Here is a 13,293-nt window from a genome sequence, read left to right as displayed (position 1 = left end):
TCATTGGGCTGAATTATGTAGTGTGGAAACACATAGATTATAAAAGGGTGATGTTACCGTGACCTAACAGGGAACAATGACAGAACAAGCATATGCTCCTAGAATCATCATCTGTTCCATATGTCAAAACAAACATTGCTAACAGAATATCACATTTTTATACAATTCAAGACAATGTCTCAAAAGTCACATATTCCTTCACATTATAAGCACCTGAACCAAACTGGGGGCATGGACACATGCACATCATCTCGAGGGGTGTGTCCAAATGATTAGCACCAAATGGTAAAAACAAGTCATAATCGACTGGATTCAATACTGCATAGTGAAACACCTTCATTGTTCTAAGTTGACATTTGCCTAGCTCTTTCACTAATACCTTCATTCCATCACCAACTTGCCCTAATCTAAACAATATAGCACCCCAAACACCTTTCACTGCAGCTGAACTCTATGTGGCTTTCCTTATTTCCACTGTAGCCTGAAGGTATATGACATGCTGAGAATGATACTGAGCATTATTGATTGTAAAGACCCACTATCAGTCTCCCTGTGACAGGACTGGGGCACCGCTGTGGCTTCCCTAAAAATGATTGAGTGATTAGGATTTCTGGGGGTTAAGCATTGCTTGGAGGTAGCCTGTGCAGGATGTATTTACATGTACTGTGTAGGTATACATGCAAACACCACAGCAGCATAACTCAATAATCATCACAACTACTACTAAAAGGTGCTAAAAAGGAACAAGCCCCTGTTGATGCTGCATTTATGTACTGCACTCAGCACGACAAGCCACACTGCAGAAAATCACTGTGCTGTTGACGCAGGCAAAAAGTGGCTCACAAGCTGTAAGTAAAAAGTGTCAGACTGAGGGTATTTATTTTGTTATACACCTGTTACTACTCATTACTCAACATTACTGCTTGTGTTCAGAACAATCTCAAATCAAGCTGCTGTGAGCACAGTGCAGGAACCGAACGAGGATGTGGGGTACATAATGAATGTCCAGATGGGGCCACTTGAGGACATCTTTATTAGATCCAAAAAAGATGAGTTCAAATTGAAATAAACCAGCAAAAAGCACTTTCTTTTTCTCAATGAGGTTTGTTTTGTAACACTTTCTTTAGGTGTTGTTTTAATGGTTTAATGACAGATTGTAACTAAACCTTATTGATATTTCATAAAGCCCTAATTGGTCATTAATAAGCTATTAATAAGGATCGAGTTTGGGTTGCCAGGATGTGGGAAAACAACTTGCCTGGTGTATATCATCCTCCAGCATGGCTACCTTATTATTACTTGTTATTTTTAGATTTAAATTCATCCAGTAGACCAAAGTCTTTTCATGGAAACAATTGCAACTATAGCAGCATTATATTGTCACGGAAGAACCCTTTGTTGAAGGATCACTAGCATTTATGACTGCAGCCATAATGGCTTAATAAAGAATGATACACTCAAGACCACATTAATGATAATGTTTGGGTCTGTTAAAAGGTAACCATCATCATAAAAAGCCAAAGCTATACCTTGCTAGAAGTTGGTGCTATCTGTGTCTTGATTATATTTCTATTGTGATTTTATTTGCAAAGCAAATTGCCCATTAGGAAATAAATAAACACCAAACTGAACCTGTTGATTGCAAAAATGCCTTAAATGTTTTCAAGAAATGACTGACAAAATGTAATCCACATTTAATCCTCTGACTACAAAAATAAAATTAAAATTTCTCTTTACCTTTTGAGACACAGTTTCCTGCTGACAATGAGAAAAACAACCAAATAAACACGAGAAACATGTTTTCACTTTGTCATTTCTAGCCCTGGCTAACGCATTGTCACTTTAATAAATGAAAGCCAACACCTCTTGAGTCATTGCACTTCATTAAGTTTTCATGTGTTAGTGGCACTTCACAAGCATTAGCAAACAAGAATAATTAACATGCAAGTGTTTGAAGGGGATACAAATGATGCACAAGCCCACGTCTTCATTTATTCCCACAAATGTGACAGCAGGGAAGTTTCTGTGTACTTTCCAGAAACTCTCCAAGCAAATCTGGAAGCAAACATCACACATGGAAAGATTGCAATCTCCTCTCATCTCCACACTGACAACATAAAACAGAAACGGACAGCATTGTGCCGCTGTACAATAGACAAATAAATGTGATTAGAGATGTTGACAGTTTGATGTCTATTTAATCTAGGTGCTTGCTCTCGTAGATCCTTGAGAACAATTAACAGCTGAAAGAACATACCAAACACAATTTGGCAGACACTTTTGTCTTGTATGCTTTATAAAATGAGTGGACACCTCCGTGATGGATTTGTGGGAATTAAACTTGCAGGGTTGGCTTCAATTCATTGGACTGCTGTATATAAGGCTGTAGTGTAGCTAACTGAGGGGATAGTTAGCAATGCTTTTACACTGGCCTATCCTTTCTTTGTTTCACTATATATTTCTCTGGACCATTACAGTGTATGTACTTTCTATTCCAGCGGCAGCTCCACCCTCACATAAACACCTATGGAAGAGCACAAGTATTAATAATTCATGGAAACCCACCACCACTCGTACTCTCTTTTAAAAGGCCAGGTTATATTAGTATGTATCCATCATGAAGTAACCAATCTTATGGCATTATTAAAAATTCAAAAAGCAGCTCAGCATGAATACTTAAGTAAGTAAGAGACAATCACTGTGTTCGGTAGAAATGTAATGTGAATCCTATTTAAAGGGGAACAAGTAGTCAAAGCCTAATACAGCTTCTCTCTGTGGGCATTCAAACTTTATCCAGAACTCTAAAAACTCTCATCAGAGAACACAGGCAATGTGATTTTTTTTGGGACAAACTTTGTACATAAAACCACGCTGTGAATAAAACTTGCATGTACTATTTCAGTTCTGCAACTTGTCTCACCTGCATCATGTGTATGTGTGTTCCTGAACGGCTGAAAATAGTTCCATAAGTAGCAATTTGTGCTTGTTTGTGCATTTTATTTTAACACACTGGACTACAAAGTAACAAATGGGTTTTTTCAGGCCGTGGTGGCAAATGGATGAGACTATTGTCTTTGTATATATTGTAATACATACTATATTGTTATACATACTTGTATATTATAAGATTATGTCAAAAAGGTCCACAAAAGTCTTGTTTCCTGCACCAACGACACATTTTTCACCATTGCTGACAGCACACAAGGTCATCTAGTGGTGACTGCAGCTCAGAATATCCTTCCAGTAATAGAAGGCGGAGAGAAAATGAAAATCTGTTGCTAATTACATAACAAGTAGCAAATAAAGTAATAATTAACTGTTTGGGCAGTACATATTATTGTATAATTGATGCAATTTGTTTTGTTTTTTTTTGAGGGTGAACACTGACAAATGTATTGATTTAAAAAAAAAATTCCATCCAAACAAAAATAGCCCCAAGTGTTTTGCACAGATCTAAAATGGTATTAGCAGAAGAGTGTGCTATAAATGAAAGATGCTTACTCAATCTGTTTGGTAATGGAGGATATTTAAGCAGGTTAGTATCATTAAAATCCAAATGGAAATAAAGAAGCACGCCTGGTCGTAAAGTTAATGCAGCTTGGACTCATTTTTACAGCCTCTTTCAATCTCTCATAGATAAACCACTAGATCAGTTTAATTAGACAATGTGTTAATTGACTGCAGGTCCAGGGGTTTGATGTGTCAACATTAGTCTCCATCAATGACAACATCCTCCAGGCACAACACCATTCACTCTGACTGAAGGGGAGGCGTGATACTGAGAATGATTACGGGTATGTGTGTGTGTCTCTCTCTTTCTGTTTGCATGTGAAGGTGTGTGTGTATGTACTTGTATGCATAGTGCATTTACGCAATTACTCGTAATTTAATTGAGTATTTCCATGTTGTGACACTTCTAATACTCCTCTGCTACATTCTAGAAGGACATAAGATACATTTCACTAAATGGATATTATAAATCAAGCTGGTAGTCAGGAGATGAGTATTGCTGTTATCCTGTTTTTGCATCTGCAAATTTTCAGGAACCATGAATACTAGACTAGTTTCATTGTTTTGTTTCATATTATCTTATTTAGACATATTTATTCAATTCTCACATGCAGGACTCTTACTCTTATAATCAGAGGTGGCATGGTAACAATGACCTGAGAGTAGATTTGATAGCACCGCTGCGTGAGCACTGTGGTACTGATAGTCCTACTTTCATTTGAAGACTTCTGCAACCGCTCTGCATGGATCTACCGCTGTTATCTGTTGCAAGTGAAGACAGGTGTGTCGGCTGTGTGATTATTTGTTTGTGTGACTTGAGTGAGTGCACATCAATGTGAGGGAGGTGAGAGCTTGTTGAGGGAGAACGGGACAGGAAGGAAAAGCAAACGGTATAAAGGGAAAGAGTAAAACACAGCAGGGGAGCTATTGTTTTGCTCTGGTCTGACATTATTATGTGCTTATCGCCGGCTTGCTCTCCCTGGCTCGCCGGCCTTTGGAAACAAACCAGGGACATGGACATTACAAGCAACTGCATCGCACTTGCATCACAAAATGGGTGGATAAGGTCAACATGCAGTGCACCTGTGGGACCTGGATGACTCAAAGTCAAAGCTGCACATTTCCTCTGTTAATCCGTCGCTGCTCAAGCTGTGCACAGCACGAGGAAAACCTCAGGAGAAGACACGGTGCTCTGGTAGGTGGTACCCCATACCACTTCATAACACATATGGGGAAAAAAAGCATTTAATAGAATTGAATCAAAACCGAATTAAAGCTAACACTGGGGTACACCAATGTGATTAACATGCATATGCTTAAAGACACACGCACACGTTTCTCTTTCTCTCCTCACAGTTTCAGCAGCCGTGTGCTGCAGAACGGGATCAGTGGCCAAGCATATGAATACATTGAGAGCTCTGTAGTCTCAGCAATGTGGTTTCCTTCAGCGCCTCAGCTACTGTGGTAATCATACAAGGAACATAATGAGGCCATTAGTTTTGGCCACGGCAACCTTAAAGACTCTTGGCTGACTGGCTTGGTTTCCACTGTGCATGACCTCTGAGCGTCAGAGCTTTTAACAGCGCTATGTGATGCGAGATTGGCGGCGTGTTGCAGCAACAGGGATTTTTAAAGTTATGTAACTGCATCTAGCGAGTTCTGCAGTTGTAAAGTGTCAAGTCAAGTCAACTTCATTTGTATAGCCCAATATCACATACAATGTCTCTAAGGCCCACAACATCAGGCAAATTCCTGACCCCGTCCAATGCTCTCTAGGAAAACAAGATAAGATATGAAAAGTGGTAGCTTCAAAATTTGCCAAATTTGCATTACTTTCATGTCATTAGGATATCATTAGGTGTATTACAGGGGTGTGTGTTGGCTCATACCTCATACCGATTTGACAAAATAGCTGACATCAGACCAGACTGTCAAAGTGTCCGATCTTGAGTTTAAACTGGCAAGTATTGCATTCATTGCAATCCCACCCTGTCACATTCTATGAAAACAAGTAGGGTGACCGTGACAAGTGGGAGACTTGGTCGTCTGAGGATGACATCCGAGCTGTACTTGCTGGGAAGGCTGCCTCAAACGCAAAAATAGTCACAGAAAAGGCAACCAAGGTGTTTATAGCTTACTCACCAGAGAAACACGGACATCCTGTCCATACCAGGACATATTATGGTGGCTCAAAATGCAGACTGGAGGATTACCTTGTTAAATTTATTGTTGACACACAAACAACTTATGGAAGTCTTGGAAAAGGAGAAACTCAACCTACACAACATTTAAAAATCAGCAAGCATTAGCTTACATGACACAACTTTAAGATCCATACTATGTGATATCAGAGGATCAACAGAGAGCGAGAGCCTCGGCCAAACTGTTTGTAACTGCAGCCAAGCGTTTAGCTCAGGGGGCTAGTTAAGACAGATTCTCCATTCATGTTTTGTGGCGTGTGGCCTCTCGCCATGACATAATCAAAAACAAGGGATTGGAAACAAATTTGTAGACACTAATTAGATGAAGGGGCAGGAAGGAGAGATCTGGGGGAGGAGGGAGATAAGGGCCTTCGGAAGGCTAAATTATTGATGGTGTTCCAGTTTTTTCTCTTCCTCGAGTGCAGAGGGCCACCAGAGTGTGAGAGGGAAGAAACAACTTTATATGTATTATGTATATACATGTATACATATATGTATTAGCATCTGTAATTTAGGATGAGGGGTAAAATGGATTGATGGAAAGCAAGCAGGAACAAGAGCTTCTTCCATGTTCTAAATGACTTTGCTTCAATGTCTTTGTGATTATTGTGGACGTATAGTTTATGGTTTACTTGAAGCCCTTTCACGTCACAGGATAATATTTACAGGAACTAAAGAACCAAACAGAGGAAAATGTTTGCTCCTTTTGGGAGCAAGAGCGAACATCCATGATTGGTCAGATACAATCTCATGCAGATGGACAAACTGCCAAAATAAAAACAATGTATGTGGGCTCTTCATCAATTAGGGTCCAATATAGGTTCCAGCCACCCTGTGATGCTGCATACTTTATAGATTATTGTTGGATCGATGGATATTTTATCAGGAACTTGGAATTACTTACAAAACAGTGATGAACAAATTAAATTAAGCAAGATTAAAGGTATCAATTATCGTACTCGAAGGGGCTCCAACTGTAGCAATCAGTGGTACAACACAATGGATGCTTTGGATTCCGAGTCGCTGACCAACATACTCCAACATCATTGGTACTTGTCATAATCCAATAGCAGAATCCCTTATAGAATAGAATTGTCAGTTAAATGGAAATTGTAAATGAAATGTGAATGCTAGCAATGTACCGGATACTTATTATTCCAGATAGTATGATTTAAAAAATGAAGTAATAAAATGTGGACAAAGCCTTCAATGCTAAAAAAAAAAAAGGCACAAACATGCATGTGTGGGTATGAGCATGTGTGTGCATGTGTCTCTTGAGTATGAGATCATTGTATTGAAACACTTCACGTGAGAGATTGCATATGGTACCTAAAACCCAGAGGGATTTGGTAATTTCAAACATCTGCTGTATTGATGACTTTCCAGATATGACTGACCTATCTCTGTGTGACGTTTCACAACATTAGTTAATCCGACACTCACACCATTTTACGCTAATTCACATTTTGGATGAAAAACAACAAAGAGAACGTCATGTCCCACAGTGCATGAAATTACCACCAAGGAGGTGAGAATGTGGCATTGATCAGCCAATACATTGATAGCTCATCCTGCATTATCGACCAAAAAAACAAAAAACAAATCTACTTACAGTTACAGTTATTTTCTTCAATTATACTTTTGGGTGGTAATCTCAAAGTACCATGTAGGTTCCTTTGGAAGACATTAATCTTTCAAGATTACTAAAGGTATGCACTACAAAACACATTCATTTTGTATATAAGCTGTCAGTCACATTGTCATTATGTTTATGAGTGTCGAGGAGTGCTGCAAAGCCTGAAAGATACTCCAGGGAAGAACTTGTCACTTTGCTGTAAGGATATTTTATTGGAGCTACACCCATAAATATAAAAATGACAGTTTAGACAATGCTACATCTATATTCCAAGGTAATGTCTATGAGCACTGGGACACGCATTTACAGTTCCTAAACGTATGCCCCTATGATGTAGTATGAACTGTGATGTATTACAATCATTGTTTTTTATCAATTTAACTTTAAACTAAACGAAAATTACATTTTAGTCACATTGCCATTATGTTCATGGGTGTCATGTTACAAGCAGCTGAGCCTAACAGATTCTTCAGGGGAGTAGTTGTATGGACATTTTCTTACACCCATAGGTATTTCGAATGACAGCTTATCTTGACAGTGCTGCATTTATGTTAGGTAATGTCTAAAGGCTTTGACACAATTCGCCTAAGAGTAAGAGACCTGAAAAGGCAAAAAAAAAACAGACATGGTGAGAGGGTAGGGGTACCTGTCCAAGTCTTGTTTCTAAGACTTGTACACAGGGACAGTAACAGTATATTACACTTGTACAAGTGTCCAAGCCTCAGTGGACACCCGCCGCATTCCTCCCAGGGAACCCGCAGCAGCATCAAATACCCAAGGATTCTGTCACAGTGCAGGACACAGCTGACCAAATCTGGATGAAATAAGATAGAGAAAAATCTCTGGAAAAATATGAATGTATGGTACATCAGGTCGGTCAACCAGAGAACATTGCAGTCAGGCAACCGACAACCATTTGCATTTATATTTAAGACATAGCCCATAAGGGGCTCTAGAAAAAGTAGTTTTTGGCAGTCCAGATTACTGATGGCTGCAAAAATACATTAATAAAAAATGTCTGTGATCAACTTCTGACTCTCAAACGTTCACCCTTCATCCTTGGTTTATGTGTGGAAAAAAGCAGTGATAGTTACAAAAACTTATAGATACAGAAACACCCCATTTTTATGAATAGTTTTGGTCTGTAATTGAGCATTAGATTTCCTTTTTTTAAGTCTTCATACTCGGGCCAGCCATTTGCTAGCTTCCTTTTTTCTTTCAACTGAAAGCCAACACAAGTTTCCACACATGACATGAGCAAACAAGCGAATTGACAACAATATCACATTGCTGATTAATCTCCACTGGCAGAGTTTTCACATCACACAAACAAAGTGTCAACCAATCACAATTACGGTGGTCAGTACATCCATAGTGATATCTGTTGTCATTATGTCGGGCAGGAAGTGAGCTTTGTTTGATAAGCCAATGGCGGCTGGCACACACCCAGGAAATGTTGTAGAAATAGCAACCGGGCAAGCGATGTTTAGTACGGCAGCAACATCAAGCTGTTGGCTCGCTGTCACACACAGCCAGTCGGACTGTTTTTTTATCTTCTTTTTTTTTTGCATCTCTCTGTCGCATTGCATCTTGTTTGTAATAGATGCAAGGCTTGCAGTCATTATTCTTGATAGACCTATTGATAGAGCCATCAGAGGGCAGTGTTGATTTTTCATGTTTATCACAAGAATAGTGACTATGATGTGATGTGATTGGAAGCTGGAAATAGAGCCATCAGGCAGCCGTGCAGCCCGGCAAAGTGCACCTAGACATACAGTAAAAATGTAAATGCATAAAACAGCAACACTACAAGGGATAATTATTTCACAGTGTTGGTTATGCCTCCACTGGATAGAATGGATGTTGGATGTTTTTATTGATTTTATCCACTTTATCCCTGGGGGGGATTAATTATTACGTCATTATGACGCGCCAGCGCAAGGTTATGCAAATCGACGTAATTACGTAGTCGAGTATTCGATTTACGTCGACGTGTCACCCCACCCCTACACTGAACAAGAGCCGAGTAGTCGAGTAGTCGATTTACGTCGACGCGTCACCCCACCCCTACACTGAACAAGAGCCCACAGGGCAACGTCCAGCTTCAACCACAACTTTATGCTCACATGAAACGTTCTGTGTGAGACACAACTACGCAACTTCAATGTCGCGGACTTCCCCCCGCTGCCTGAAATCAAATTTGCTTTTTCAAAGGCCAAGCTTTCTGCGAAGACAGGGAAATATGCGTCTGTGATCACATCTCTCATGACAGAATTCAGTGAGCGATTGCAACAGTTTTTAGAAAGGAATCACGCTGTTCTCAACTCCCTTCCCGATGGACCCAGAAGAAGTGGAAGTGAGTCTGCAATTACAACTTATAGAAATGCAGTGTGACAATTCTCTCCCTACTCAAATTCTACCGAGCTTGGAAAATTACAAGTTTCCTCTGTTGAGGCGCCATGCAAACAGAATGATGAGATGTGAGCAAACATTTTCTCTGTGCACAAATGTAGATAAAAATAGTCGGACCGACAGCCATCTCTGCGACGTCCTTTGCACCACAACCACCAAACTAACTCCTGACCGGCCAGACATCCTTCAGTCCAAAGTGCAGCATCACTGCTCCCACTGAGTGGAATGCTTGAAATATTCCCATCCCCTTTCCCCCTTATTTTCCCCCTTTATAGGGGGGGTGTGAAGGGGGATCACCATCCTGACTAAGAAACAATCTGTTCTGAGAATGTGCTGCCAACCAATTTCGTGACAAAATATATGACAATGCATTAATTTTCTTTAAGCATATTCAATTCTCAGGCATAATTCATCTACATTTGATTGATTTTGCTAACTTTATTACACTAGAGGTGAGGCAATATACTTTGCCTCTCGTGAGTGGCCGAGTCCTCCAGTACTCCATATATTTTTCTGTATGTGACCCTCGGTGAAAAAGGTTTGGACACCCCTGGACTAAGCTAAGCAGGGATTCAGAATATTTGCTTAAGGTTGCTTGAACAAGATACATGGCAGTCATTCATCCAGTCATTCACTCTGTCACTCCAGATCAACAATAAATGAATAAAGTGGTGTGGTACAGCCAGAGGACATCAATAGAATAAAGGAGGACACCACAGCGGAACAATCATGGTTGAGGTCAAGTGAACAAAACTGGTCATCCATCCAACCAGCAACGCCATTTACTCGATCTTAACTACTGCTCTGGTTAAGTTCCTGGACCTCAAGCTCAATCTGCCTCCCCTACCTCTCTATTTATCAGTGGAACAAATGGCTCCAATGGCCAATGAAGATTAAGCAGTAGCCCTGCACTCTTGACAATGGCAGGAATGCGTGGTCAGACCTGCTTTCCCTTTCTTCGAATGAAAGAAGAAAACACTCCAACTCAAGGCTGCGGTCATAAAGATAGATATTAATGGGTTGAAGCTGAGATTCAGAAGGACACAATGACCTCTTCAACCTCTGCTTCCAGTGATCATTAATGCGGTCACACACAGGCACACAAACATGTTTCCCTCGCAGTGCCCCAGTCTATTCTCCGGGTTAAAAAAACAAGCGCATGCACCGTGTCATAATCAGCTCAGACAAGACTGGATATGTGGAATCTTTTTTTTCCAACTGGAATCAAGTGAGCAGAGCAGTCACAACAACAAATAATGTCCGCGATCCCACAAAGAGGAGCCCATCAGCTCCACATGTGTAAATGGCTTCATTTTATCGCATTATTCTCTTCCTATGAGGGCCCTCTTGTCTAAGATGGGCAAGGTCCATAAAACAGATGAATGCTGTGTTTCCCATTTCAGAGTGAAATAGTATGTTCCCCGGCTGCTGCATATATGTATGTGTCCATGTTATGGTCATGGGTGAGCCCTGTCTTTGACCTAAAAGTAATATTGCACCACGTAAAGAGATGTTCATGCTCCTCCTGTTATAACAGAACAAAGGTGTCACATTTTGTCCGAGGCTGGGTATTTCATTTTGTGAAACTATTTCCACATCTTGTGTCAGTATTGGCATGTCCCAACACTCTTTAATTGCAGAGCAGTTGCAGTCTGGATCCATTTCAATCACTGCATTGTTTTCAAGAAAACACACACGCACGCACGCACGCACACGCACACACGCACACACACACACACACACACACACACACACACACACACACACATACTTTGCTAGGTAATAATATGGAGATGGAAAGACAAAACATCCATACAAAACGTATGTGGTAATGCAGTGAGAACAGGCAGCTTTGTATTAGTAATTCACAACAGAGATTGGGCAACTCCACTGAATTACAATAAAAAGGCACTTATAAATATTCAAACTTCAAAATGAATGAATTAACCCTTGCTCAAATGTGCAAAGGAGAAACCCATAATTATATCAGAAGAAATTAAGGATGGACTGAGCAATAATTTATGACCCCCAACCCCCTTTCCCTCCTCAGCCAATTAATTTGGATGAAAAATGCACCAGTGAATAATGCATGAGGTTACCATCAATGCAAATCAATCATACTTTTTGAAACTAAAAACCACAAAGCAAACTAATTAATGGCTGATTGAACACACATTGCATGACTCTCATTCGAATAGGACACTCGTGGATGCTGCTAAAGCTTGAATAGGCGGTGTTTCCCGTGCGTAACGCTGGGAGTCAAAGGTCCTGGCTAAATGCAACTCAGTCGCTGCGCAAGGGTGACATTTTGGGATCGGTGTGCGTCGGAGCGCATCTGCAGCTTCCAGCGCACCTGTTAACAGGAGCACAACTCCGACAGACCACAAAGGGTGTGTGTGTGTGTGTGTGTGTGTGTGTGTGTGTGCGCGCGCGCGCGTGTGCGTGCGTGCGTGCGTGCGTGCGTGTGTATGTGTCTGTAGGGGGGGGGGGGCTTTGTGCGTCATGGAGTTTATCCATGCAAAATGTGCGACCCCAACACATTGCTTTCACTCGATGTGTCAAAAGTGACCCAAACAAAGGAAAAACAAGAAAATTATAAAGTAAATGTAGACTTACGCTGCTATTGTGCCCAGACCAGTAGACCACCGCGTGGTTGTGCGCGGAGTCCCCAGTCAAAGCGAAAGTGCTGCTGGCGAGCTTGGGCTCCTCTTGCCGGTTATTCCCTCTTCCTTCATCCCTGTTCCATCTGATATCGGACCTTCCTTGTCGGTGTCCCTCTAACAGCGGACCGACATTGCCCCCATCCCTCGATACGCCTGTTTCCGCGCCTGCCCGACCGGTCCACACACTCTCCCTGGTCTCGGTAAACTCGGGTGCGCTTCTCTCTGCTCTCCGGAGCGCAGCGTCCTCCATCATTTCGGTGTCCGCTTTCTCATAACTGCCGCGGCGAGTTTCTTGTCTTTCGCTTGACCTGTGGACATCTCCCATGACACTAACTCCATCCAAACTGACACCTTGAAAGAGCTGAGGAAGATCCACGGCAGAAACGCCATTCTCGTTATCGTCGTTAACTCCAGGATATTGGGCAGTAACGCCGAGTTGTCTAAACTCTACTCGGATGTTATGTAGGTTGTTTGGCTCCTGTGCCGGGCCAGAGCGCATACCCAGCTGTAATTCCTCCAGGTGAAGTTGAACTGGCAACGGGCAAGATAGGCAAGTTATCTCCGCCTGGGCACTTTGGAGGGTATAAGCGGCTATCATCGCCCAGATACCCAGGGATAAGTGAAAGCCTGGGCAAAAGCCAGCCCAAGTCCCCATTGCTGATAGAGATTTGGGGGGTGAAGGACCGTTGGAGACCGAATCCGACACCTTAACTCCTTTACCTCAGGTCGATATACAAGAACTGGTGCCTCGATTTTCCGTCTGGTTGTTAGGGCGAAAGTGCTCTTCAGCGAAACTGTTCACGTCCAAGGCTCTTTGGTCGGGAAAGCCACCACACAGGAGGGAGGAGCTGAATCACGGCCAGCTGCCGAC

The 13,293-nt window shown here is 41.5% G+C and overlaps 1 protein-coding gene across 1 annotated transcript in view; it reads right to left on the bottom strand.

Moving 5' to 3' along the window:
• Nucleotides 1–13,077, bottom strand: part of sorcs3a (sortilin related VPS10 domain containing receptor 3a) — a 177,264-nt gene extending 164,187 nt beyond the window's left edge. Inside the window, exon 1 of the mRNA XM_076147969.1 lies at nt 12,376–13,077. Within this exon, the coding sequence (XP_076004084.1) occupies nt 12,376–13,077 (702 nt within the window). The remainder of the gene's footprint in view (nt 1–12,375) is intronic.
• Between the last annotated feature and the right edge of the window lie 216 nt (nt 13,078–13,293).

The sequence above is a fragment of the Genypterus blacodes genome, unplaced genomic scaffold, assembly GCF_046128005.1.
Source record: "Genypterus blacodes isolate CSIRO-AG114 ecotype Tasmania unplaced genomic scaffold, CSIRO-AGI_Gbla_v1 ptg000039l_1, whole genome shotgun sequence".
Lineage (NCBI taxonomy): Eukaryota > Metazoa > Chordata > Actinopteri > Ophidiiformes > Ophidiidae > Genypterus > Genypterus blacodes.
Note: the sequence above shows the minus strand (reverse complement) of the source record. Positions and strands in the feature narration are given on the sequence as shown.